The sequence below is a fragment of the Lutzomyia longipalpis genome, chromosome 1 (assembly GCF_024334085.1).
Source record: "Lutzomyia longipalpis isolate SR_M1_2022 chromosome 1, ASM2433408v1".
NCBI lineage: Eukaryota > Metazoa > Arthropoda > Insecta > Diptera > Psychodidae > Lutzomyia > Lutzomyia longipalpis.
In genome coordinates, this window is record NC_074707.1 from 2906049 (window position 1) to 2930809 (window position 24761).

Below are 24761 nucleotides of genomic sequence, written 5' to 3' on the forward strand. Positions count from 1 at the left end.
AGTCGTGCTTTGCAGTTCAATAAATAAATACCATTTTATCTGCGTTTTGCGTGTGATTGAAAATTTCCACAAAAAAAAACATTGCAAGACTTTTGTGAATATATTTTGTTCTATTATTTTTTTTTAAAATTTTTTTACGTGTGTGACAAAACTTTTTTAATTTATTTTCCTTGTGTTGGCGTGATTTTGATTTTTGGAACTTTTACGCAGACTTTCGGCGCAAGTGATATATACATAGATAGGTGTAGTATATTTTGTATATATATATTTTTGAGGAAAGAAAGAACTTTTCTGTGTTCCCCAAAGTGTTTACACAGCCTTCAAAATAGAGTGTGTGTATGATAGTAGTATCAACACGGCCCAAGAGATGAGTCTTAAGAAAACTAGTCGAATGAAAAGCCTCTCGTTGAATGATGAATTTCCAATTCCGATCTCCACATCGCATTTGGGATCTGGAACACTATCGTCAAGGTCAAGGCATTCAGCTTTGAATAAAAGAGCTGAAGAAATAAATAAAATTGTGCGGTACATTGATGATAACGTCATTGGCAAAGGAGCTGCATTTCTTGGACCATATGGCAGGCGTAAAGGTGAATATGACATACCTCCATTTAAGCGTTAAAATCCCTAATTAAAATGATGTGAAAGCGCAAAAAAACTTTTAAGCAATTTTAAACGGCAATTAAATGAAAACCATCATAGGGAACCTTGTTGCTCTTTCAATACAACATCTTCACGTATATTGACGAGACGCGCAGAGAACTTTTTATATATAAATAAAAAGAACACATCTGTGCTCTTATGTCGTCTCCTCCACCACCGCTGACTGCCCAAAATGTCCCAATGGGTGTGCTTTATTTGATTCGTGCGTAGAGAAAAAATCTCATGTATAGATATGTATGTAAAATGATTTTGATTAGATATATAAAATGTCCTACGCTGTAGAGTTCATATGTAATACATATCTAAAAACGAATGAGCATGGCTGACGAACACAATTTGCAAGAACGTCATCTGCGCAAAAACCGTATCGTGACGAAATTCGTGCAGCGGGTGGTCCTATCATTAATTACAAACTATTTATCGTATTTGAGAGCTTTCTTTATATGTAGGAAAAAAAAGAGCATCGATGAAAGCTTCCAAATCAAGTGATTTTCTACGCAATTTCCTTCAAGAAAATTTCCATTCATCGTATTTAGATAAAATGTTTAACCCTTTCACGGCAAAAAGGGATGAAAATCGAGGTCAAAATGCGGCAAAATAGTTGATACAGTACTGTCATTTGATACAGACTCCGTTTTAAATATATAGAAAGGCCTCTTTTAAAATTAAAATGGCAAATTGTTCACTTTACTTGATATTTCACGTCGACATTTCCTGCGAAATTCTTTCTAGCTGCCGTGAAAGGTGATTTAAATGATGTGACTCATGATTTTCCCGCAATTTTCCTTGCAAAATAACAGCATTTTCCGCTCAAAATAACGTCGTCACAGCCACCAATATATCGGGCCCTAAAATGTTAATTTGTGATATCAACATATTGTAGTTTTATATACATAATGTTGATATATATTTATATTGGTGAATTGATGAAGGTCTCTCGAGCGGCGTAGTCGTAGGCACACGATATGAAGTCACTTGAAAGTTTCCACAAAGTTAAAAAGCAAATAGAGAGAGATTTTGAAACGTAAGACGGGGAACTGATAAAGGCGTTCTTGGTTAAGACATTTTTTTTACTTCAAGCCGTATCCATCCGCCCGGTCGCATGAGCTTTCCTATATCACTCTCGTTTTTGTGGAAAACGTGCTTGAGATTTTTAAATGCTTTTTTTCTGCACTTGAGATATTCAGGGCGAAATTTGGTCGCATGCGTGAAGGAATTTGAGACATTCTTTAAGTTTAAATTCTTCAAGGTCACCTTTAGTTAAAAGAGAGAGAGAAACAAACCACAGAGTGGCAATAAAAGAGTTTTTTTTAACAATTCCACTTCAATACGATGACGATCACACAGTCTGGAGACAAAAATTCAAAAGTCAAAAAGAAAAATTTTGTCAAAAATAAAAGCATTTATTCCAATTCATTGAGGAAGAGCCATCTTCTTGTACGCATGGGGACGCATATAGGGCAATTAACCTATTTAACGAAGGTCGACATCCGAGCATCAAGGGGGTGCGCAGTAAATTGAGGTATCTCATGAGAATGAGTAGAAAGCAAATTTTCCGGCCGGTTGTTCGTCACTTTTGACCTTCTGAGCAGATATGTGAGTTGGCTGAGCTTTTAAATACCTATACAATACACCATATAGTCACGACGCCTATATAGGCGACTATGAAAAATTTATATACCTAATAACATACTATTAGCATCTTATATGGCTGTTTTTTTTTCTTAAATGATATTGTAATAAACTATGTAAAATATCTCAATATCGCTCTTGAGGTCTTCGCTTGAAAAGATCAAGCTTTCTTCTAACATTTTTTTGTCGTTGTTGCTTTAAGTCTTTCAATGATATATTAACGTCGTCATTCTATATGCAAATTTTAAGTTTCTGTGGTTTTTTTCATTCTACTATCCTCACTATATAGTGAGGGAAAAGAAATATTAAGGATGGGTATATACTTACTTAATATTAGTATTGGTGCGTTGTCTTAAAAGCTGTCAAGTAACTAATTTGGTTTGTTTTTGCGGTTTTGGAAATTAAGTAAGTATGTTAGAGCTTTAAGCTCAAAATGCCCAAGATTGTGAAGAGATTTCCTAATAAACCAAATGAAGTCAATCTTAAAAAATCTTATTTACTGGAAACATAATCAAAACTGTTCAAATTAAAAAAAAAAGTTTAAATTCGGATTTTCTCTGTTTTAAAAATTGCCCTAAAATTGAAACAGCTTTAGGCATTTTAATCATTCTGTAGCACCCGACTCACTATCCAGCGAATATTAACCTAGCTCATAGAGTGAGTAGGGGAGACCGGGTTTAAAAAAGTCACTTAAGGGTTTAGAAAAAGCTCAAAATATCATATTTCCCAAATAGATAAAACGAAATGTATAGCTCATTTCTTTAGGAAATTTACTGTTCTATAACCCTTTCTCAGATCATTTTGTTCTATCTAGCTAGGAAATATGATATTTTAGGCTTTTTCCAAACCCTTAAGTGACTTTATTAGCCCCGCCCTCCCCTAGTACCCTTAGATTGGCGGTAACTGTAACGGCTGCCCTTCCCTAGGCAACGGCTCTGCCTCCAGGTTACAACCCTCAAATAGGCGAGAGAATATAAGAATCCACAAGAGAATATAGGAGAGCACTGAGAGAGTAATTAGATGGGAGATTAGCAAAGAGTGCTGATGAGTGTAGAAATAGTTAGACCGAGCTCAGCCTTGTGCGGGTATGGCTGTGCGAGCGAAGTGCTCTGTAGTTTTAGATCGAGGACGAGGGGAAGGTTACTGGAGGAGTTGACCAAAGCACCCTGTGGCGTCCCCCTATTCAGGGGGCCACAATTCAGAGACTAAAAAAATTTTAAAAAAATTGTAAGTTTTAGTGTTTAAAAGTCGAATATTCTTGTATTTTATAGTTATTCTTTATCGATAATTTTTTTTTCTAAGGACCTCTTGGGACTAGCTTCTCTGAAATTAGAACTTAAGGATGGCCATAAATCTATTCTTTAATTATGATTTCTTCTGAATATAAAGCTCTATAGACCAAAAAGCTCCATAGATCTGATGAATGAAATAAATAGACACAAAAAAACTTTATGAGGAAAATAAAGAAATAAATCTTTAATCAAATTCCTCACAATTTGCTTCTCATTCTCAAATATCGTGGTGTTAAGTAAACATTCGTCTCCTATTTTGGATTCCAAATGAATTCCCTCGGTCTGCTTTAAATCCTAATCATTCACACAGACCAATTGTAATCAAAACATTTTGCGATAGCGAGTTGGAAGTGTTAGATTATGGAATGTTGTGGTGTGCTTGCAATATTTTATCCGTTTCGGTGGACAATTTACATTATTGGAGATAAGGTCTCCGTCAAAATGACGCATTAGAAATAGAAAAAAAAGTCTTTCACGATTCACAACGTGACTTACATAATTCATATTATATACATACATATGTATATATTATGTATTTTTCTTATCAGTGGTAGGCGCGCGATACTATCAGTGTTTCCTTTTTTCTTCTTCTTTTTTTTTACTTTATATGGGTGTTTACTACTTGTTCAACCCACTCAAGTGGGAGATAGGGGTGTATTTCTTTTCGTAAGAGTCACAAAAAAGTTCTTTTTTTATTGCTTGTTTGTCTTCCATTTGTAAAACCTGGATAATACTGAATTTTTCCGGATTGTTGTGGTGAAATTTTCTTCTCCCTCTCTCTCCATTCCAATTGATTAGAATGGTATCTTATTAAATATATATGTTCAAATACCAAAAAATAATGTTAAATATTTGCACAAGTTGCAGTTATGTGTAGCAATTACGTTGAATTGTTGCTAATTTGCTCAAGGTTGAGAAAGTATAGAGTTGTGTCTCCACTGAGTCTCGCGGGCCCCAAAGCGGCTGTCGGCATGTAATTTGAGTTCACTACACTAAATTCGAAGTTGCTTTTGAGTGGGACATAGAGTAAAGAAAAAAATAAATGTATATAAGAAAATAACGCACCGTCGTATAGCGAGAAGAGACAACATCTTGCACAACAATTGAGAGTGATCAAAAAGGTTGAACTTTGAGCCGAGCTGTCTACTAAGTGGATTGAATTAAGATATAAAAGCCGAGTCTCTGTGAGAATTTTTATATAAAATGTGTAAGACTCTGTGAGCTTACTAAGTAAGTAGCTGTCGCGCGGGGTTAGTCAGTTATTTGATGATTAATATTATCGTACTTTTTTTCTTTGTTTGCTTTTCTTTTTTTTTTTAAACAACGAATACAACGTCATTTCTCATGCCACATGCAAAGCAACATTTTGCATGCAACCGAACATAATCATTTTGTAGATTATATGACCATCCTGATCATGTTTATGTGTGACACATTTTATTTATTATTCCCTCTATCACGTTGCATTCTTTCTCCTCAGCTTACCCTCTGATGGGAAAGAGGAGAGAGAATGAAAAGAAAAATAAAATTATAAAGCTTTTAGTGTTATGTGATAAATGCAAAATGCTAATTGCGAAAAATGATGGCGATGACGACTAATGGTGTGCTATGGGTGAAGTATTGTTTCAAAGAGGAAAATTACCGAGTATTTGATATTTAATGTCATTTAAGTGTTAGTATACGCGGCACATACAGTGCTGCAATTTAATTGCACTGCAAAACTATTACGGTTTCAAATTAATATATGACGGCAAAAGTACTCTTCCACTTGTTCATGCGCAATACCCAAAGTGGGGCTAAATTGTCTAGGAGGGAGGACGCGGGAAAAGAAATAAAATATATGTAGTTACCGCCAATTGAAAATTGTCGTTACATTTTCATCTCTAGACGATCGCACATGTACGAAATAATATTTTATTTTCCACGTGTTCATACTTCCCGCAAAACTTTATGATTTTCCATTCACATTCTCGCGTTTTGTGATGTGGCTAAATTTGGCGCGCCCAAAAATAATTTACATATATACATATACTTCATCTTTAGCAGAGAGCTCTTCTATCTTCCTCTCATGTCATGAATTCCATCGTGACGGACATTGCCTCTCCATAAAAAAAAAAGAATCCCAAAAAAAATTTAGAAATGTAATGATTTCAAATCGCGACTATATATAACCCTTTTGAACTCCTCACATTGCAAAATAACATCGACAGACTTATCGACGACTTTGTGTTGTATGTTTACCAATAAAATTGTCTTTAGGGTCACGAACAGGCCGCAGAAAGATGCTCGAGGGGCTATTGGAAAATACTACATATAATTACATAGAGATAGATATATTTATGAAAGTAAATCTGAAGCTATGGCTGCGAGAACATTTCCCTCACTATTGTGAACTTGTTTTGTAAAATGTGGAGCAATGAAAAAGACATCAGTTGATTTTACAATGCAATATTCTCAGCACAAACTAGCCCGCCACATCTCTCGGCAGATGCAAGGATTTATGACAAGCTGACATTAGTTTGCTTCAAAATTAGCAAAACGTGCGGAATTTTGTCGCAAACTGATACGTTTATGACGAACGTACAATTTGGATCAAAAATGAAAGAGTTGTGGAAAGATGGGGCGGCACTATTTAGTAAAATTAAATAAATGTTCTACACGAGCTGTTACTACTCAAAAACTAAGCCATGTTCTAAGGCCAAACAATAACCATGAAGCTGGTGGTTTAGAATAGAATGCAATAAGCCGCCAAGAAATCATTTTTATCCTAAAAATTCTATTAATAATCTTATTGGAAATTGAGAGCTTTCGATAAGTATTACATCTTCTTTCTAATTAATTAAATAATTAAAAGGAATGTAGAAAATTTGAAAATTTAATGACAGAGCCAGGCAACAATCAGACTCATTTCAATTTAATTTTCTTCTGTGGAGCACTGTGACATTTAATACCAGAATTCCTCGAATAACTTTCAAAAATGATGATATTTCTCATAAATCTTTAGATATTTTATTTCTCATGGAAAATCTGTTTGATTATGTTTAATGTTTTATGATTTATCTAAAGCATTTACTCATATTCTCTCTGTCTTTGAATTTATCATGAAAACATGATTTTTCTTTCAAAAAATTAAGATTGAAAGACATTAAAATATATATAAATTGTATTATGGATTAATGCTTCCTTTCAAAATATTTTAAGAGCTTTTTAATGTCTACTTTGAGTTAATATTAAGACGTTCCTGTGATGCCGGAAATGGGAAAATTTAATAAAGTCGATAATTTTCGGTAAAGGCCATCTTTAAAAACCAGAAATTGCCTCTTCTGGTAACTTGGGAAAGTCCTAATATTAAAATTAAAATCTGCCTAGAAAACTTTCTTAACAAATTATTCAGAAGGAAAGATTTATTCCTTTATTTTGCAGATTCTTTTTGTTCCAAAAACCATATTTCTTTGGTGTTGAGTAATCTAATCTTATGCTATACATCAATTTGAATCTCAATCTATGCTGCTATAAAAAATATATATGTATGTTCAACCTGTTTTTGAAAGTGAAAATAACCCAGTCTGTGTTTATATACAAAAAAAAACATTTTTATCGTGTTCAGTGGCTCCCAAAAACCTGCTTATAAATATTTTTATATACTCACATAGAAAATTAAGATGTATTTCATTGTGCCAAAATGATTATGTAAAAAATTTAACCGAATTGTAGGTGATATATACATCTTTTCATAAAATTCTTTATCATTTTATTTAGGACATCATATACACGAAAATAAGATTTCTTTCAAATTCGCGAAGTTTTGTGCAGAAAAAACATCTAAAATCATCCAGAAAACCTACTTGTGAGCTCTGCCAAAATGTCTTGTCGCGTGTATTTTTTTTTCTAAAGGAGATTTCAATTATTTTTCATGTTATTGCAAATACATTATATTGTTTTTACGAGAGATAGAGAGAGAGAGACTTTGACAAGCCACTAATGTACCACACTTTGCTAAAAATATTTGACCACATGTACATATTAGTTTAGCACAGAAAGCACGATGGATTTTATTTTAGAATGTGGTCTCTATATATTTTTTTTTTATCTTAAAGAACTATTTAGCAAAAAAAAAAAGTAGGAAAAGCTTCGATTTTTTCCGGCGTGTAGAAAAGTGGATGTATTAATAAAATGTTGTCTCCGTGGGTTATTTTCGTGGTGAGTCAATGAACCTGACAAATTTTCGATTTTGCCATTACATTGCTGATCCCCCTACTTGTATTTGTTGCATTATTTCACGGTGATATATAACCAAATTGTTACCTATATTTCCAGTAATGTGTTGATACATATGTGGTTGGGTTTAATACGTTTGGTTTTATAACTCTCTGACTCAGTGAGTTTTATTTGTTGTTTACCCAAAACAATTGTCTATTTTTAAAAGCAAAATCTCTTTTACAGAGTTATCTCACACGTATTAAATAATTTTTGCCACCTTTTTTTTCTTCTTCTGCTCCCGCCGTAAATCATCCTTGTTTACACTGAATCTCCGAGATCGGGCTTTAATTCGTGTATAGCTAACGATGCTGGGAATTTGATTGAGTTATATATGTGTGTATGTAGCTACATATTGTGCTGAATTATGTATAAAATGAGAAAAAAAGTGTCAAATAATTTCTTTTCACACTGATTTACTAAATAATACATAACAAAAGCATTTAGTTTGTCACTTTCAAGGTACTTTGATGGCGTAAATTTTTAACAAATTTTTTTTTACAAAGGCATGAACAAGAAATTACCTTCATAAAACAAATCTTTGTTGTATTTTTCATCTATTTATTTTTTTTTTTGCGAGATTAAATTAAAGTTTCATGAACCTCAAATAAATAAAACCAACAATTTGTGAAGAGAAAAAAAAAACAAATAATAAACAGTCTAAGCACCTTGGTGGTGATGGTGATGGTAAATTGGGCAGAACGTTTCTTGAACAAGAAATGTGGTGCGTGGTTGAAAAATTCATGAATAATCGCAATTTCGTCAATTAAACTTTCGATTCTGTCGACTAATCGTGTCAATCAACTCTCTCAATGAATTTCTGGGTGTCACCCACCACCAAACTCTCCTCATGAAATGTTTTAAAATAATAAAGACCTTCCTGCATGACTTTACACGTGTCTGCCAATGAGAGAATAAAATTTTCTCAAAGAAGAGAATCAAAAAGTTCTCGTACATAAGGTGAAAAAAATAAAGAATGTGTATACAAATGCGGGAAGTTTGTGAGCGAATAAATTTTTAATGGTTTGTTTTAAATCAAAATATATGTCTACTTTTGTATATTTGGGCGGAAAAATATATAGCTCTGTTATGAAGATATCTCATTAGAGTGGCTATAATGTTTGGATAATTGCCAAGAAAGAAAAAAAAATGAAGCAGAAAAATTTTAAACTTCATGAGGATTTTGAAGAGCTTATTGAATTTCTGTGCAATTGTGCCGGTCATAAATTTTACTTTGAAATCTGTCCCATCACTTTTGCTGATATTTTCCTCAATTTCCTTTATTTGTTGTGCCACAAAATTGAGCACAAAAGATCGAAATTATAAGTACTGTGTGACGTCAAATGTTTTTCTGCTTGACTCCGTGTCATTTTCTATGTGTCTTTAATTGGATATAGTTTGAAAGCCTAAATTATTAGCCACAAACGTGCAAATGTTTGATAAAAATAGCATTTGTTGAGCGATATATGAACATCTCATTTCGGAGATATACACGTGGTATAAATATCTTGACAGGGTGTATCGGTGCGAAATCACATGCGAATTCACAAGTGATAAGCGAGGTCAGAGATTTATTTCAGCAGCCAATTCGCAGTTGGGTGTCTCCTTTGCAATGAGGTGCTGAAGCTTGAAGGATGGTCAGAAGAAAGTGCACACAGCCAGCATCCGGAGAGAATACAAAATATACAACATGAGAATTTGTTTGTGGCTAAAAAAAATAAACTCTCAAACATTGATAAATAGTCACGTAGATAGGAAATCAATTTATGTAGATAACACACGTGGAAAACGCAATGTATGTCTTAATGCCACTCCACAAGTCAAGGTTTTCACTCATTTCGATCAGTTCAACGATCTCGTATCGAACAATCTTGTTTTCGTGAGAATTTTTTGCAAGTCTTTTGAGAAATTCTTGAAGAAGTAACAGTACAATTGGACAGGAAGATGATTAGACGGAATTCAAGGTGCTCAGAATTACCTCATCGTGATCAAACGTTTTAATTTTTTACATTCTTCAATTTTAGGCATGAGTGAAAATCATAACGATGCTCACATTCAATTTATTTCTAAAGGTTTTTTTTTTAGCAAATTGTTTAAAGGAATAGGATTCCTTTAAAATAAAAGAATTTATGCAGAAATTCTAAATAAATTCTCCTTCTTTTAAAAGAATCTTTTGGAAGAGAAAATTAAGATTTTCTGAAGACACTTAAAACAATAAATTAAAACTTCTTACTTAGACAGCTTCTAAGAATTCCATTTTAAAGCAAAATAAAGTTATATGTAATAAAAACTTACCAGTAATTATTCTACAATAATATTATTCTACAAAAAGAACTATAAAAATAATTTTAATTGTATTTTCATCAAATAATAAAGTGGGTTGGTTTCGGTCAAGGAATTTTTGTTTGCGAGCGAGTCAAGCACGCAATGTAATATTCTTTTTAATATTTCCCTGAGTTCTTTAATTAACCCTTTCGCGTTTCTTGGGTCATTCGCTGATCCAAACGTGAAACATTTTATTTTTTCAATTATTTATGAATTAAATTATTTTTTTTTAAGTTAGAAAAGCATCAAATTCACGCAAAAAAGGCCATAGAAGATGTTTTGACTGAGAAAAGTCCTCTGAGAGCATTCATAGAATCAATATCGTAATAAAAGAGCAAATGTTTCACGATGAACGCGAAAGGGTTAAATAATTTGGAGATAATTTTTCACTTTGTCAGAATACTTACATTATTTTCAAAAATTCCTGAAGATTTGAAAAATATTTCTTAAATTATTTCTTACAGAAAATCATTAAAAATTTCAATGAATTTTCTAGATTTTTTTTAGACAGATTAACTCTTAAAAAAATTATTTTATTGCGAAAAATTGGAACATTGAAAAGACTAATCCTGTTCACGTGTTTCAGTGTGAATTAAGTACTCTCTCTATTGAGCAATCTGATTTCGTTATCTTTGTTTACTCGTTTTTCTTCATTTCTTCTCTCTTATTTTTTTTTTAATTAGCCTCTTTGACCACTTAGCGCTTATCTTCTTGATTTGGTGTAATTTTTCAACTCCACGCCCATGTCAAGAAAATTACAAAATTAAAATTTATTGAAGTGGTCGGAAGAAGGAAGATTCTACGCGGTATGAACCGGCGAATGTTAATTGAAAGTGATGTCTCAAATGCAAAATTTTCCTCTCTTACGTTTGAATTTATTTCAAATGATGTTGTTTTCAGTGGAAAACATTGAAAAACATTAACCTTTAATATTTGAAATATCTTTGGTGAATTAATTGTCATGAACTCCTCTGACATATTTTAGTTTCGACTATAGACTTTGGCTGAATTTCAATTGCTCTCAAATTTTTTTTTGGCCGCCCGCCAGAATTGTTGCAGCGTGATGTATATTATATTATTTCATTGTTCTCTCGATCCCGCGAGAACGTGGTGTATCAGACGCACCACAAAATGAAATATTCAGCCAAAATAAATACATTGTCCATGTTGAAAATGTTTTCCATGGCAGGGATTTTATTGGGGTGGGGTGTTGCTCGTCTTTTGAAATATTAAATAATTCCAAAATGATGTGCAACAATGAATTTTGGGCGGAACGATAAGTCTCGAATGTACGTGATGTTTGAGAAGGAGCTGTTTTTTGCTGCTGTTGGAAATTCTGCTCTATATTTTGAAATTCAGTAACAGATATTTTCTTTTTTTTTAAATTGTTTTTAAATGTTTTTTTTTCTTTTGCAGTCGTATATGCTAATTACACATCTTCTGGCAAGTCCTTGCAATTCTTTGAGGACTACGTCAACAAAGAGGCGCTCTCAATGCTTGGTGATATTAATTGCACATCAACTGTGACCGGATTGCAATCGAAATTGTACAAGTGAGTATTACATTTGCCAGAAAATCTTCCATTATCACCCTACAGCCGGCCTTTCGTGTAAAACCATTTATTAATTCTCACTTGTCGCATCTATTTTCAGCAATGAAGCGAGAGATCTTATAAAATCCTCCGTCAATGCATCGGCTGATGACGAAGTGATCTTGTGCGATGGCACCCACATGAGTCCTGCTGAAATTGTTTTAACACTACTTAACAATAGAATTACTTTGTGTAGTGAAAGTGAAAGAATTCTAACAGAGTGCATCAATAAGTCTCTGTCGTCGCCCGTTGCTGAACAAGTAACACTTTTTGTTAGTACGTGCGAACCCATCAGGAGTATCCAGCCATGGATTGATTCTGGAGCTCAGGTTAGTAGTCATGAGAATACCTTGCCATGAATTATTTCAAGATCAAATTTAATTTTACAATTTGGACCAATTTTCGCCAAAAATGTTTTTTTTTTAAATTTATTTGAAACTTTCTGAGACAAAAAAATTAAAGTTGAAAAATTAAAATGAATTTTAAAAGTCTTTAGAATCAACTAAGATCTTCATCAGGTACGACAAAAAATATGTTTCGATGAAATTAAAGAAAAGACTAAAGAAATTCTGAAAATTCTGAAAATTACTACAAAAAAACAAAATAAAAAACTTAATTTTCCTTCAAGAATTTGTCAAAGTTTCTAATTAGAACTGGAAACTAACAATTTTTCAAACAAAGAAAAATTGATTTCTAATTTTCTCTAACGCAGATTTGCAAAGAATTGTTTTTTTTTTCGAATAATCACGAGCTCTGAATGAAGAATTGTCTAGAAAATTCAATTTTTACCTAAATTTCTTTCCTTAACTGTATCTATTGATGTTTTAAGCCATTTTATGTTTTTAAAATATGCAAAAAAAAAAAAGCTAAACGTACTTTATACAGTACAATGGTGTTACGGGAGGAAAAAAGAAAAAAACAACTTACGTTCGTCCACGCACAATTTAATAGAAAAAGATTTTAAAAAAATTCAACAATTTTGCAAAAAAAACACTATATAATTTTAATTTAGGAAAAAAAATTAAATTAGAAATTACTTTAAATAGAAATTACTTTAAAGAAAAAAATACAATAATTGGTCGTAGATCACGGAGATACTACCTTCGCGATGGTCAGGATGAGAGAGGGATCGGTGATCCAATGCAATTCTTATTTCGGGTCTTGACTCTGCAATTTTTCTCTTTAAGAGAGAATTGAGAACTGCCCAAATTGCTTTGTAGGCTGGGTTTTTCTGACTTTAATTCAAATTTGAATGCAAGTGCAACACAATTATGCTTTAAGCTCAAAATTTTATTACAAATATTTTCTTCATCAATATAACTTCCATATAATAAATTATCAGTTCATTTGCACCACTTTGTACTGTTTTCAGTTTATACAAATTGATCATATTCATGGAAATTCGTATGAGATACTTTTCACAAGCACTGGGCGACCTAAATTCATTATCAAAATTATAATATTTATTATTATGGAAGCATGTTTTCTAAATAAACTTGTGGGGGGAAATCTATATATGAAAATTTCACAACAGTGCCCTTCATTTTGTCTCTTTTCGTTCCAGATTGTTAGGGTATCCAAGAATCGCGAGGGATTTTTGGATCTTGTGGATTTAGAGAAGAAATTGGCAAGCCATAAAAATAGTCAGAGACAATTGATTGGATTTTTCTCAGCAGCATCACGTCTAACAGGAATACTCACAGATGATGTTGCCACAACGATTCTTCTCCATCAGTATGGTGCCCTCGCAATGTGGGATTATAGCATGGTGGCACCTTATTCAGAGGTGAATATGAATCCTCAATTGCCAGGTGCATCGAAGGATATCATTTATTTTAATGTGAATAAATTCATCGGTGGAGTTCAGGCGCCAGGTGAGGAAGAAAAACAAGAAAATTAATCAAATTGAAGAATAAAAGACCTAAATGGATTGCGTCATGTTTATTATATTTTACACACACAACACAGGAATTGCAGTGATAAAACGATGCTTATTGACAAACCCAAATGTGCCATACAACAGTCTGGGTGTAATTGGCGCTATAAGAGCGGGATTGGCCATTCAACTCAAGGAATCCCTTGGAACGCAATCAATAATGGCAAGAGAGGAGAAAATATGCAAGTAAGTTGAAATTGGCCTAATTAGTGCTTGTGGAAAGTTATATTGCCATTTAAATTAGGAGTGGTTCTTTCTCATGTCTCTTTGCTTCTATCTACCTTATACTTTGTGAATGAAATTTTCTCATTCTCTGCCTTATCCGCACTTTAATTGCGAGATTAATTTTAAATTTAAATTTTTTCCCCTCTGGTGGAATTGCAAAAAAGAACTATTCTATTAATTTTATTCCTTTTGAAGTCTTGCCATGAATTTTTTGTCTTATACACGCCTGAGATTTAAATCCTTTTGAATTTTTTAGTGCATTGCATTAAGGTTTTTGCGAGATTTTGTCTTAAACCAACGATTTTTGTTTCAAATATTTAAAATTCTCAATTTTTCTCTTTTAAAAAATTTAAAAGCTCCAAAAAGTCTAAAGTTTCCCTGAGATTTAAGTCCTTGTGAATTTTCAAATGCAGTTAATCCAGTTAATCAAAGATTTAATAAAGATTAAGGTTTAGGGCGAGATTTTATCTTCAACTGAGGATTTTTGTTTTAAATACTCAAATTTTTAAAATTCTTACGAATTTTTAAATGCAGTTAATCAAAGATTAAAGAAAAATTAAGGTTTGAGGCGAGATTTTGTCTAAAAGATTTTTATTTAATTAAAATTCTCAATTTTCCTGCATTTTAAAAGATTTTCTTGTTTAATGCCACACCATTAAGAAAAAGCTCCAAAGAGTCTTAAAGTTTTCCCTGAGATTTAAATCCTTATGAATTTTTCAAAGAAGTTTATCAAAGATTTAATAAAGATTAAGCTTTAGGGTGAGATTTTGTCTGAAAGATTTTTATTTCAAATACTTACTGAAATACTTAAAATTCTCAATTTTCCTGTATTTTAAAAGAATTTCTTGTTTGATGTCATTAAGGAAAAGCTCCAAAGAGTCTTAAAGTTTTCCCTGAGATTTAAATCCAATGTCTGTGTGAGATATAAGCAGTAGTATAGACATTCCTTTTAAATTGACTCTCTGCAAAGTTTTGCTCAATCTATTGCCGACCATTTGCGAATAAATTAATTGTAGTAATAAATAAATTGATGGAAAATTACTGGAAAATATTGCTTATCATTTATATATTCCGGTTATAATGTAGATATTATTTAAATTGTACCTTGACCTATATATAACCTTATACTGCAGGAAAAAAATGTTGCGAAATAATCTCTCAGGTGTAGTAAAATACGTTTAATTGTCGTAGGAAATGGGATTTAAAATCAAACACTAAAAATAAATTTAATTGTGAATTGAGGAAAAGGAAAATTCGTCAAGTGATGCAGAACTTTCAAAGCTCCTTCGTATTCAAAATAATAATAGTTTTAATGTGTTTTTCTTCCTCAATATCATTAATTATCCGCATGATTTGTATTGTTTAAAGCAACTTTATAAATTCGTCGTTGTTTAAAATTTTGCCAAATGTGTGATGCATAGATTGCTTTCTGTGGGATAAAATCAACAAAATTGTATTCTCTTTCTTAATTTAGTATGATGAGAATGTACAGTACATACATATAAATAATATTATATATAGAATAAAGCTATATACATACATAACAATCTCAGAGAAGTTTGGGTTTGCGATAAATTGAGTATAAATGTTATTTATTGATTGAATTTTTAGGCAAATCTTATCACACATTCGCACAATCCCGGAGATTATATTGGTTGGACCTTCGGGAATGATTCCCAAGCGTCTACCGACAATTTGCTTTCTCGTGAAGCACCCCCGAGGCGCATTTCTCCATCATCGATTTATCGTGGCTGTACTCAACGATGTATTTGGCATTCAGGCCACAGCAGAGAGTCACATTGGCAGAGAAATTGGAATCTCTGAGAAATTTTCCATAGAGTACGAGCGCATCTTGACTGATGATGACAATGAGAAGCTACGCCCGGGCTACACACGCATCTCCCTGACGTACTTTATGTCCGAACAAGAGACTGGCTTCATTCTTGAGGCACTCAAAATGGTGGCTACGGAGGCATGGAAGCTCCTGCCGCAGTATGAATGTGATCCAATTACGGGTGAGTGGAGGCATCATTCGAATTCACTGGCAAAGGAGAGAAAATGGCTGGGAGCCATACGATATACCGATGGGCGGATGCTCTTCTCCGATCGACGTATATCGGGACCGGGTACATTTCCACAAAACTATCAGGATTGCCTCCATACGGCCCGGTGTATTTTCAATAGGGCACGCAAAATGGCCCAGAAAGCATCAAAGTCCGAAAAGTTAGTAGTGCGACTGAAGGAGAACATTGAACCACTACGGTGGTACATGCTTCCGGGGGAGGCGCATGAATTGCTCCTTGGCAATTCACAAAATGTTAAAAATGTTGTGCCATTTGACCCCAACAATGGTGAGCTTTTTTTCTCTTTAATTTATTCAATTTACTAATCATACGAAATTCAATTAAAATCCCTTTTGGAAGATTTTTTTTTGGGTGTGAGTAAAGTTACCATCTCATCTCACATTCTAACCTTGAGATTTTACCTACACCCCTCACCCCTCTTAAATTTTTAAATTTTTATTAAAACTAAAAATTGTAAAATTGACAATGAAAATTTTTTTTATTTAAAAATTTTTTTTAGAACTTTTTTTATTTTAAAAAAATTTAAGTCTTTTGTTGTTTTGTTTTGAGCCAGGCCTTAGTTTATTTAAACCAGGCTTCAGTTTTAACCTCAAGTTTTTTTAATCGAGATCATGCTGAGGTATTGTTATGTACATCCTAGACCTAGCCTAACTATAAAGCCTTAAAAAATGTAAGTGACTTAAAAACTTAAGTCTGACTTAAGAAATAAAGCTTAATCGTTTATAAGGCCAGGTCTATTTTTCTTAGGCCAAACCTTTTAGTTCCATTAGGTTAGACTTTTAAGACGCATTCAGACTCAGTTCAGCATGATTTAACCTTGAAACCTTAAAAACCTGACCCTAAAAATCTTAAGTTTAATCTACAACAAAGACCTAGCTTAAAAATCTTAGGACTGACTTTAAAAACTTAAACCTAGTTTAAAAAAAAAACTATAGTCTAGCTTAAAGAAGTTTATTCTGATTTAGGAAAATTCAGATCTGACTTAAGACGATTTTCCTTAAGCTAAAAAAATCGAAACTTTCTAAATTACAGAGTCTATTCAATTTCCGATTTTTTAGTTTTCTGATACTGCTGAAAATTAAAGCAATGTGTGAGAATTTTCTTTGTGAAAACTCTTGTAATCCCTTAGCACCATGGAAAGAAAAATTAATTGATGTGGTCTGTGTGTGTGTAGTTTCAGAAGCACCCGCCCTTCTATTTATCCACCGTCATAATAGTCTGTCAGCACTGGATATAAAAAGTCTGAGAAATCGAAGTCTTCCAATATCACCACTTCAGATACCTCTGCAGCGTCATCAATCTTCACCGAATCCAGTAAATCCAGCGAATGATGGCAAGTACGTTGAATGTGTATCCCCACCCACTGTGAGGTTTTCTCTCGGGGGAGAAGTAACGACAATAGGAAATTTCGGATCACAGAGGATATCGAATATAATAGCAAATGAGGGTGGCACTCCTTCGAGAAATAGGTAAGTTTTACCTCATGAATATCTCTCTTTCTTTTATGCAAAATGGAAAAAAAGGAAAAGAAAAGAAACGAAATCAAACAACATTACTCTTTTTTTTTTGTATGTTTGGAGTGACATTGTACTCGTATAAATGTATAATATCGCAATTTGATTTGCCTCCGCAACTTCTCCCTTCTTGATATATATTGTGAAAGTCCTGTGTTTTTTTTTCTTTATGCGCCAAACGATGTGAAATTTGCAATAAAAAAGCGCTCTTGTTCAGACGCATAAATATTTGTACGAAAATTTATCAAGCTTATGGCGGATTTAATGTGAATTTGATTGTAAAAGAGACTATATAATGGGGATTTTATAACAACAATTTTTCATTAACACACCAATAGAATGGATTGTTATCCAAGGCGTTATCGTCGTGTTATCTGTCGCGTTAAAATATTTACAGAGCGTCTGTGAGCTTTTGCTTTAGTGCCAACTATTTTTTCCTTCCTTGCCAATTATTCAATTCTTATCTGTACCTATTATATACCTATCCTTATTTACTTATTAAATTGCTGTAAAATATATTTTCATGCAAAATGACATTTTCTTGAATTTTCACTTGACGATTTTACGATTTTCCTAAATGATTTTTTTTTAATTCTTGTTAAATGAGTAAAGTAGATTGATTATTTTGTAGAACAAAAATTAATTAAAAAAAATGAATATTGAAAGCTTTTCCTGAAGCATAATTCTGGGGAAAAATTATAAATTTTCACGAGGTTTTTGTGATTTAATTTTTTTAAATAAATTTCCCTTTATTACTCAATTTTCTTATATTAAAATTTAATACAAGGGGTGTTTATCTAAATGAAAATATTCGGATTATTCGCCAAGGAAATCAAAATATTCAACAGGTGAATATTTATTTACTTTTTAGTCTTAAATTGGTAGAGACTGAAGTGCAAAGGACTAAAGAGTACTTACTAAATTCTAGCCAAAGAAGTGAAATTCAATTTAGTACTTTGTAGGCTTAAATTAAGTACTTTTTTCCCATTGTATTCAGCATACTTTTTCAACTAGAATTTACTATGTTTTTAGATAGAATTTGTATGTTTTCTGATTGAATTTAGTACTTTTTCAGCTTGAATTTATTAGTTCAACTAGATTTTAGTATTTTTTGAAAATTCATAATTCATAAATAAATCCAATAATTAAGAGTACCTACTAAATTCTAGTCGAAAATATACTAAATTTTAGCCAAAAATAAATAAAGTAAATTCTAACACGAAAAGTTCTGAATTCAATCGGAAAAGTACTAGATTAAGAGCGAATAAGTACTAAATTCAATCCTAAAAAGTACTTAAAAAAAAACAGTAAATACAAACCGAGAAAGTAGTAAAATCAAGCCGAAGAAATACTAAATTTTAGCTGAAAATAAGCAAGAATTCAGATCGCAATTTTTGGAAAAATTAACAATTCAGAATTCAGATCTTTGGAAATATTGTGATTATTGGCCAATCTTTGGATATTCGCCAAAATAGTCAAATTATTCGACAGATAAACACCCTTCGATTCAATAATAAATTATATTCTTTTTGATAAGATTTTAAGCAAATCAATAGATAATTTTTTAACACAAAAATCTCCTTAGAACGTATTTAAAAATCAAAGAAAATCGCAAATAGAAAAGAGAGAAATAAATCAATTGTAAATTTATGTAAAGAATATTCCCAAAACGTCTGAGTGTGTTCAATGATAAAGAAACTAATTATTCAATAATGTGTTTGTAAAGCATTGAGAAATTTGCTAATCACGCTGATAACACTCACCACTAAAATTTAAATAAACTGACTCACAACAAAATAAAGAATTAATGTTGCACAACAGAGTTTGTCAACACGCGACTGATTTTAATTTTTATTTATTTACCTTGATACGCCCAAAATTACCTTATTTCCTTCCAATATAATGATTCAGTTCAATTATATAGGTCTTTAGTTTGCAAAGGCGTTCTATTTCAGATTAAAAAATAATATTGTGAGATTCTAAAGTTGTTTTGCAATTTGAGAAAGTTCTATTTAGCATGAGGAGAGGTTAAACTTGAATTGTCTCAATAGCTTCAGGGACATATAAATAATAAAATATTTATTCATACGAAATTCAAAATCAATCTCTTGTGGCAAGGCTCTCTATTTTTTTCACTATTCATGAATGTTAAAAAAATTGTAATACGTAGTATTAGAATGATTAATATTTTATTGCACGATTATACGTTAAAAAGAAAATATCGTGCCACAGTAGAATATTTATTAATGAAAAAATATATGTACATATTTTTCATTTACAAGAACCACCCGAATAATTATGGAAAGTAAATTTGTGGGAGAGGTGCGCAAGTTCGCGTCATAAAAGTAGAGAGAGGTGTAATTGAAAGAAAAAAAAAGAAGTAGGATAGAATTAATAAGTAGTTGTTTGCTTTAGTAATTCTTTTTAATCACACAAAACATTTTTCATCGATTAAAACATATAAAAACAAATAATTTTATATACATTGAGGTATACACATAAATGTTGGCTGTTTTGCTATGTATTTGGTGACTAAACTGATTTTTCTCTTTTTTCACGCCATCTCACTCATTCGCAAAATGAACGCAAAAAAAAACATGTGGTAATGAAGTAGATGTAATAGTTGGGGATCCGTGCCCGCATTGAGTCCACAAACGCGAATTCATTTGGGCCTAATGCCCGACCAACAGCAAACAAATGGAGTTAAGAGACGTCAACGTGTCTGCTCATGCAGTAGTCAAACAGATTTATTTAACACAGCTTCATCATCTGAGAATGCATCACCCACACCAAGTCTTCAAAACTTATCGCAGAGTGGAAGGTGAGATTGCATCGTTGTCACATTTAATTTCAGCTCAAGTGCAAGTGTAAATATTTCACAGTTGAGATTAGGGAGGAGAGACTGTTTAGCAAGATGATGAATGTGACAAATTCCTTTCATTAAGATAAGCCTGTTTGCATGATGCGGAATTAAGGGGGGTCTCTTTTGAGAGCTGGTGAAATTAAATATTTTAATTTTTCTTGGGGTTTTTCTTAAACTCGGTTTTCAAGTGTTGGTGACATTTAAAGACTTAGCATTAAAGAGTAAGAAAATCACTTTCCGCCATCTTAGATGCGACGCCATCTTGAGATTTTCCTCAAAACACAAAGGTAGGTTTTTCTCAGGATCTACTGGATGGATTTTGATGGGGTAAAAAGCAAATGAAAGAGGAAATACCAGTGCAAATTTTGATGTACCAGAATTTTGAATTTCCACTCTGGGGCTGAGAAAAGTGGAAAAATGTGACTTTTGTTTACAAGTTTTTGACATTTTTGCACTTTTCTCAGCCCCAGAATGGAAATTCAAAATTCTGGTACATCAAAATCTGCACGGGTATGTCCCCTTTCATTTGCTTTTTACCCCATCAAAATCCATCCAGTAGATCCTGAGAAAAACCTACCTTTGTGTTTTAGGGCAGTTCTGCGGAAAAGTCGGAAAATCACAAGATGGCGTCGCACCTAAGATGGCGAAAAGTGATTTTCTTACACTTCAATAACTAGGCTACAAATGTAACCATCATCGGATATCCAAGTTTAAGAAAAACCCCAAAAAATGACAACATTAAAAATGTGTAAATTCTAATAGATTTCCCAAGAGACCCCCCTTAAGTTGCTTTTTCCCTCCTCTAATGCCGGTTGAGCGTTCGTTTTTTTTTTTCGTAGAAAGTAATTGATAATGGGTTTAGACGGTTTAACGGATAATTTTAAATTTATTTGCGTAGAAGAGAATTAATCTAACTTTATGAATAGTTTGATTTTCTTACCTCTTGGTGCCTTTTCATGAAGAACAAGAGCATTGCGGAGAGGAAGACTGTAATTAAATTATCCTTTAATTTCATTAATTTCAATAGCTGTGACTTTATTCTTTTTTCCAGAAACTTAAGAACACAGCTTTTATTTAATGTCTCCCCCACTCCCAAGTTTCCTATTTTCAATTCGTTTTGTGATTGTTTTACTTTCTTGTGAAACTATGTGCTTAAGCTCCGCCCCTGGGTGTGGTTTTTAGTGCATGTTTGAAATGAACACGGTTTAATTTTAAAAACTACGTGAAAGATTAAAGTTTTTATTCTTTTTATAAATTTTTCATTAAAAAATTAAAAAATTCACATTTTTATTGTCCAAAAAAAAAGTTCTGTGAGACAGTTTTCTTAGAATTTTTCATGAAAATCTTATCGAGACTGTCGGTGCTGTAGCCATACATATATAAATAGAAGTATTACATCCACTTATTGAAGAAGTTCTTCTTTCAAAGACTTAAGCGGATTTTAATGATTTTCTTGGAATATTTTTCCTTTAATATTGCCATTTCGTTTGAGTTTCAATTCAATGTCTTCAATTTTTTTTATTAAAAATATTTATGAGAAAAATAAGGCTTAAAGGAAATTTATAAATGCAAATATTTGTCGCATTTTCTCATCTAAGTCCAGTGGAAAATTATTCTTCGTGTTTGTCTTTTCCCATACAGGGACAAATAAACTCCTTTTATAGCTCTTTGTTTTAGGAAAATAACTTAAAGATTCTAATGATTCTAACACACTCAGGGGCTCAATTAATCAAATTGAGCGTGTTTAGTATTTGAGAAAAAACATGAGATCTTATCTTTATGACATGCTCTATTTTCATTAATGCGACATTTCGGAGATTAATGTCTCCTTCCTCGGGTCTTCAATTTAATTTTTGACAATTTTTGTATTTGAAATATTTTTTTAAGTCAATATTCAGTATTTGCGAATTTATTAAGAAATGTTATCAACAGCAAAGTTTTCTATTTATTTCTTCTTGATTTTCTTTTATCTAATTTTTCTTAGGTCATTTAAATGGTCTTAATTATGACAAAAATTTAAAAGATTAAAAGATCTAGGCCATTAGATTCTTCAAGAATTTTATTTGATCAATATTTTTTTTTAAATAAATAGATGATAAATTAAAAGAAAAAAAATCAATTTTTTAATAAAAAGTTTGATTTATATAACTTTTTGGTTTTTTTCTTGTACAGCTTCACAGAATGTACCGAAGAAATTCAAGCGTACGTGAAAGAAGTCACAGAGGAATTGGCCACGGAAATAAAATCCGAAATTCGTGAGGTGATTTCCAAAGTGGAAGATGTTCTTGAGAGTTCTGATTCGGTTGATATGAATTCTCTGGGTGTTTCACTGTACAACACCACATTGGATTCCTCCAAGAATGACTCTGTGTCGGTGTCTGATGTCACAGAGTACCTCAAGGAGTTCTCCAAGGAGATGGCGAGTGAGGTGAAATCAGAGATTCGGGAGGCCTATACGACTGTGATTGAGGAGCACACAGATCCAGCGGTGATAATGCGTAAGAAGGGTTCGCACGAGGAGAGCCCCGATACGAGGAGTATCCTTGTGCGGCAGCCGAAGCTCAGTGAGTCGGCAATTGGGAGTGAGAGTCAAATTTGCACGGATTGCTTCAAAAAGCGATCTGAATCATTTCCACGACCCAATTCAGCCATTGGGTGGCATCAACAAACCGCCACAAGTCCGGAAACTTCTACCCCCAATTGTCCCTACACTGGAACAATTTCCAAACTCATTGATCCCATTAATACGGCATCGCAGGATTCGGGGATCAATATGTGCTTCACGGAAAGTGATGAGGTGCGTGTGAGGCACAGTCATCCATCAACAGGCTTCAGGTGAGAATTAAAACAAAGCAAATTTCTTTGTGTTTTGCAAAAAATGAATTTTCTTTAATAAACTTTTCAGAACAAATTCAGTCCCAGCTAATGGAAGTGAAAGGCCAGACTACAAACTGGCCGGTGATAATTTTTCCAGCAACAATATTAAGAAGATTGACTTGAAATTGAACAAAACAACTCCCACCACATCGGCGAACAAGGAAAAAATTGCCAAAAAACCAATTGGACATGCAAAAGTTGACAACAAATGGCATCATGTGCCAAAAGAAATCTGGACTCCAGCAGCTGAGGTTAATCCATGAAATAAGAATAATATTTTAAAGTACCGCATTAACTGGTTGAGTAATATTTTAATAACCCAAACGGTAACAGAGAGTAATTTAGAGAAATAATAATAATAAAAAAAAAGAATATTAATCGCACTTTTAGCTAAAGTATGCGGCTCGCACTAAATATATGCAATTTTTGAAATTCTCTCTCTTCACTTTATGAATTTAAAAAAGCATGCCCACACCACACCCCTCCACAACGCTTCAATCCGAATTAATAACACATTTTTTGCCGTAGATTTATTCCTCATCCATTCTCCAGATGCGGAAAACGCGTCGGGGGAAAAAAGTGTAGCAAGTTGGTGCCAAATTGAGGAGGAAAACTAGTCTAATATTATTAAAGTGAAAGAGTTCTTCTAATGATTTTTTTCGCCTCTATTTCATATCTTATTTTGGCTCACAAATTGTAGATGTAAATGTACAAATTAATCTTATAAGCAAATTATTTTATAATATTGATTTTTGCTAGTATAGATAGAAAACTAATAATTTTTTTATTAAAGAACAAAATGCAATTGGAAGTCAAAGTTAGTCTTTTTTTAAATTTTGAATTTCAAGATAAACAATTTAGTTTTACCAAAATTTCATTTTCCTAAATTATGAAAATTAGTTTTTTTTTAAATTAATTATTAAGTTAGAAGTTCCATAAATGGCCTCTTTGAAGTTTTATAGGTTTTTTTTTGAATTTCCAAAAATTGATCTTTTATCAAAAAATAATTTTTAAATAAGTTATCTCATTTACCAAAGAGAATTAATTGCTTTTGCTTAAAATTTTTATAAAAGAAATTCTTTTAAATTTAAGATTCATTTATAAGAATATTTTGCATTAGGCAGCGATTTATTTAAATAAAAAATTAGAAAGTTCAAAATTATTTTTAAATTGAATAAGGCTAAAAAAATAAAATAAACTTTGTGAATTAATCTTCCCTAAGTTAATTTTATTTTTAATTTATTCTCGTTTGAAAGTTTCAAACCTACAGGCCCTTAGAGTAATGTTCTTTGCCAAATATTACACACTATATATATTGTATACATAACTTACTCATGATATGTACTCCAGAGTTGAATATTGTAAAAAAAAACTCAATAAACTAAATGTTCTAATGGCGTTGACATCTAACAGCATTTTTTCCTTTTACCAAACCCTCAAGTTTCTTTAGGAATTTCTCCATTTCTTTAATTTTAAAATGTTTCTTTTTTGTGTTTAATTAA

General features: G+C 32.3%; 3 protein-coding genes across 8 annotated transcripts in view; 1 reads left to right on the forward strand and 2 right to left on the reverse strand.

Moving 5' to 3' along the window:
* The window catches only part of LOC129786413 (calcium-transporting ATPase sarcoplasmic/endoplasmic reticulum type), a 642650-nt gene that overhangs the window by 456101 nt on the left and 161788 nt on the right, over positions 1-24761 (reverse strand). The gene's annotated exons all lie outside the window — the stretch shown is intronic.
* The window catches only part of LOC129786498 (3'(2'),5'-bisphosphate nucleotidase 1), a 1077868-nt gene that overhangs the window by 430254 nt on the left and 622853 nt on the right, over positions 1-24761 (reverse strand). The gene's annotated exons all lie outside the window — the stretch shown is intronic.
* Positions 1-24761, forward strand: part of LOC129786407 (uncharacterized) — a 26253-nt gene continuing 1492 nt past the window's right edge. The window contains exons 1-11 of one of the 6 annotated variants that reach the window (XM_055821405.1): positions 22-590; positions 11586-11721; positions 11822-12089; positions 13325-13634; positions 13729-13882; positions 15533-16272; positions 17180-17474; positions 20131-20340; positions 22555-23217; positions 23288-23510; positions 23788-24669. In XM_055821405.1, coding sequence (XP_055677380.1) covers positions 368-590; positions 11586-11721; positions 11822-12089; positions 13325-13634; positions 13729-13882; positions 15533-16272; positions 17180-17474; positions 20131-20340; positions 22555-23217; positions 23288-23510; positions 23788-23844 — 3279 coding nt within the window. In that variant the 5' untranslated portion in view covers positions 22-367 and the 3' untranslated portion in view covers positions 23845-24669. Of the gene's footprint in view, positions 591-3401; positions 3523-11585; positions 11722-11821; positions 12090-13324; positions 13635-13728; positions 13883-15532; positions 16273-17179; positions 17475-20130; positions 20341-22554; positions 23218-23287; positions 24670-24761 lie in introns of those variants that run through there. The other 5 variants (XM_055821400.1, XM_055821401.1, XM_055821406.1 and 2 more) reach the window with 5 other exon arrangements.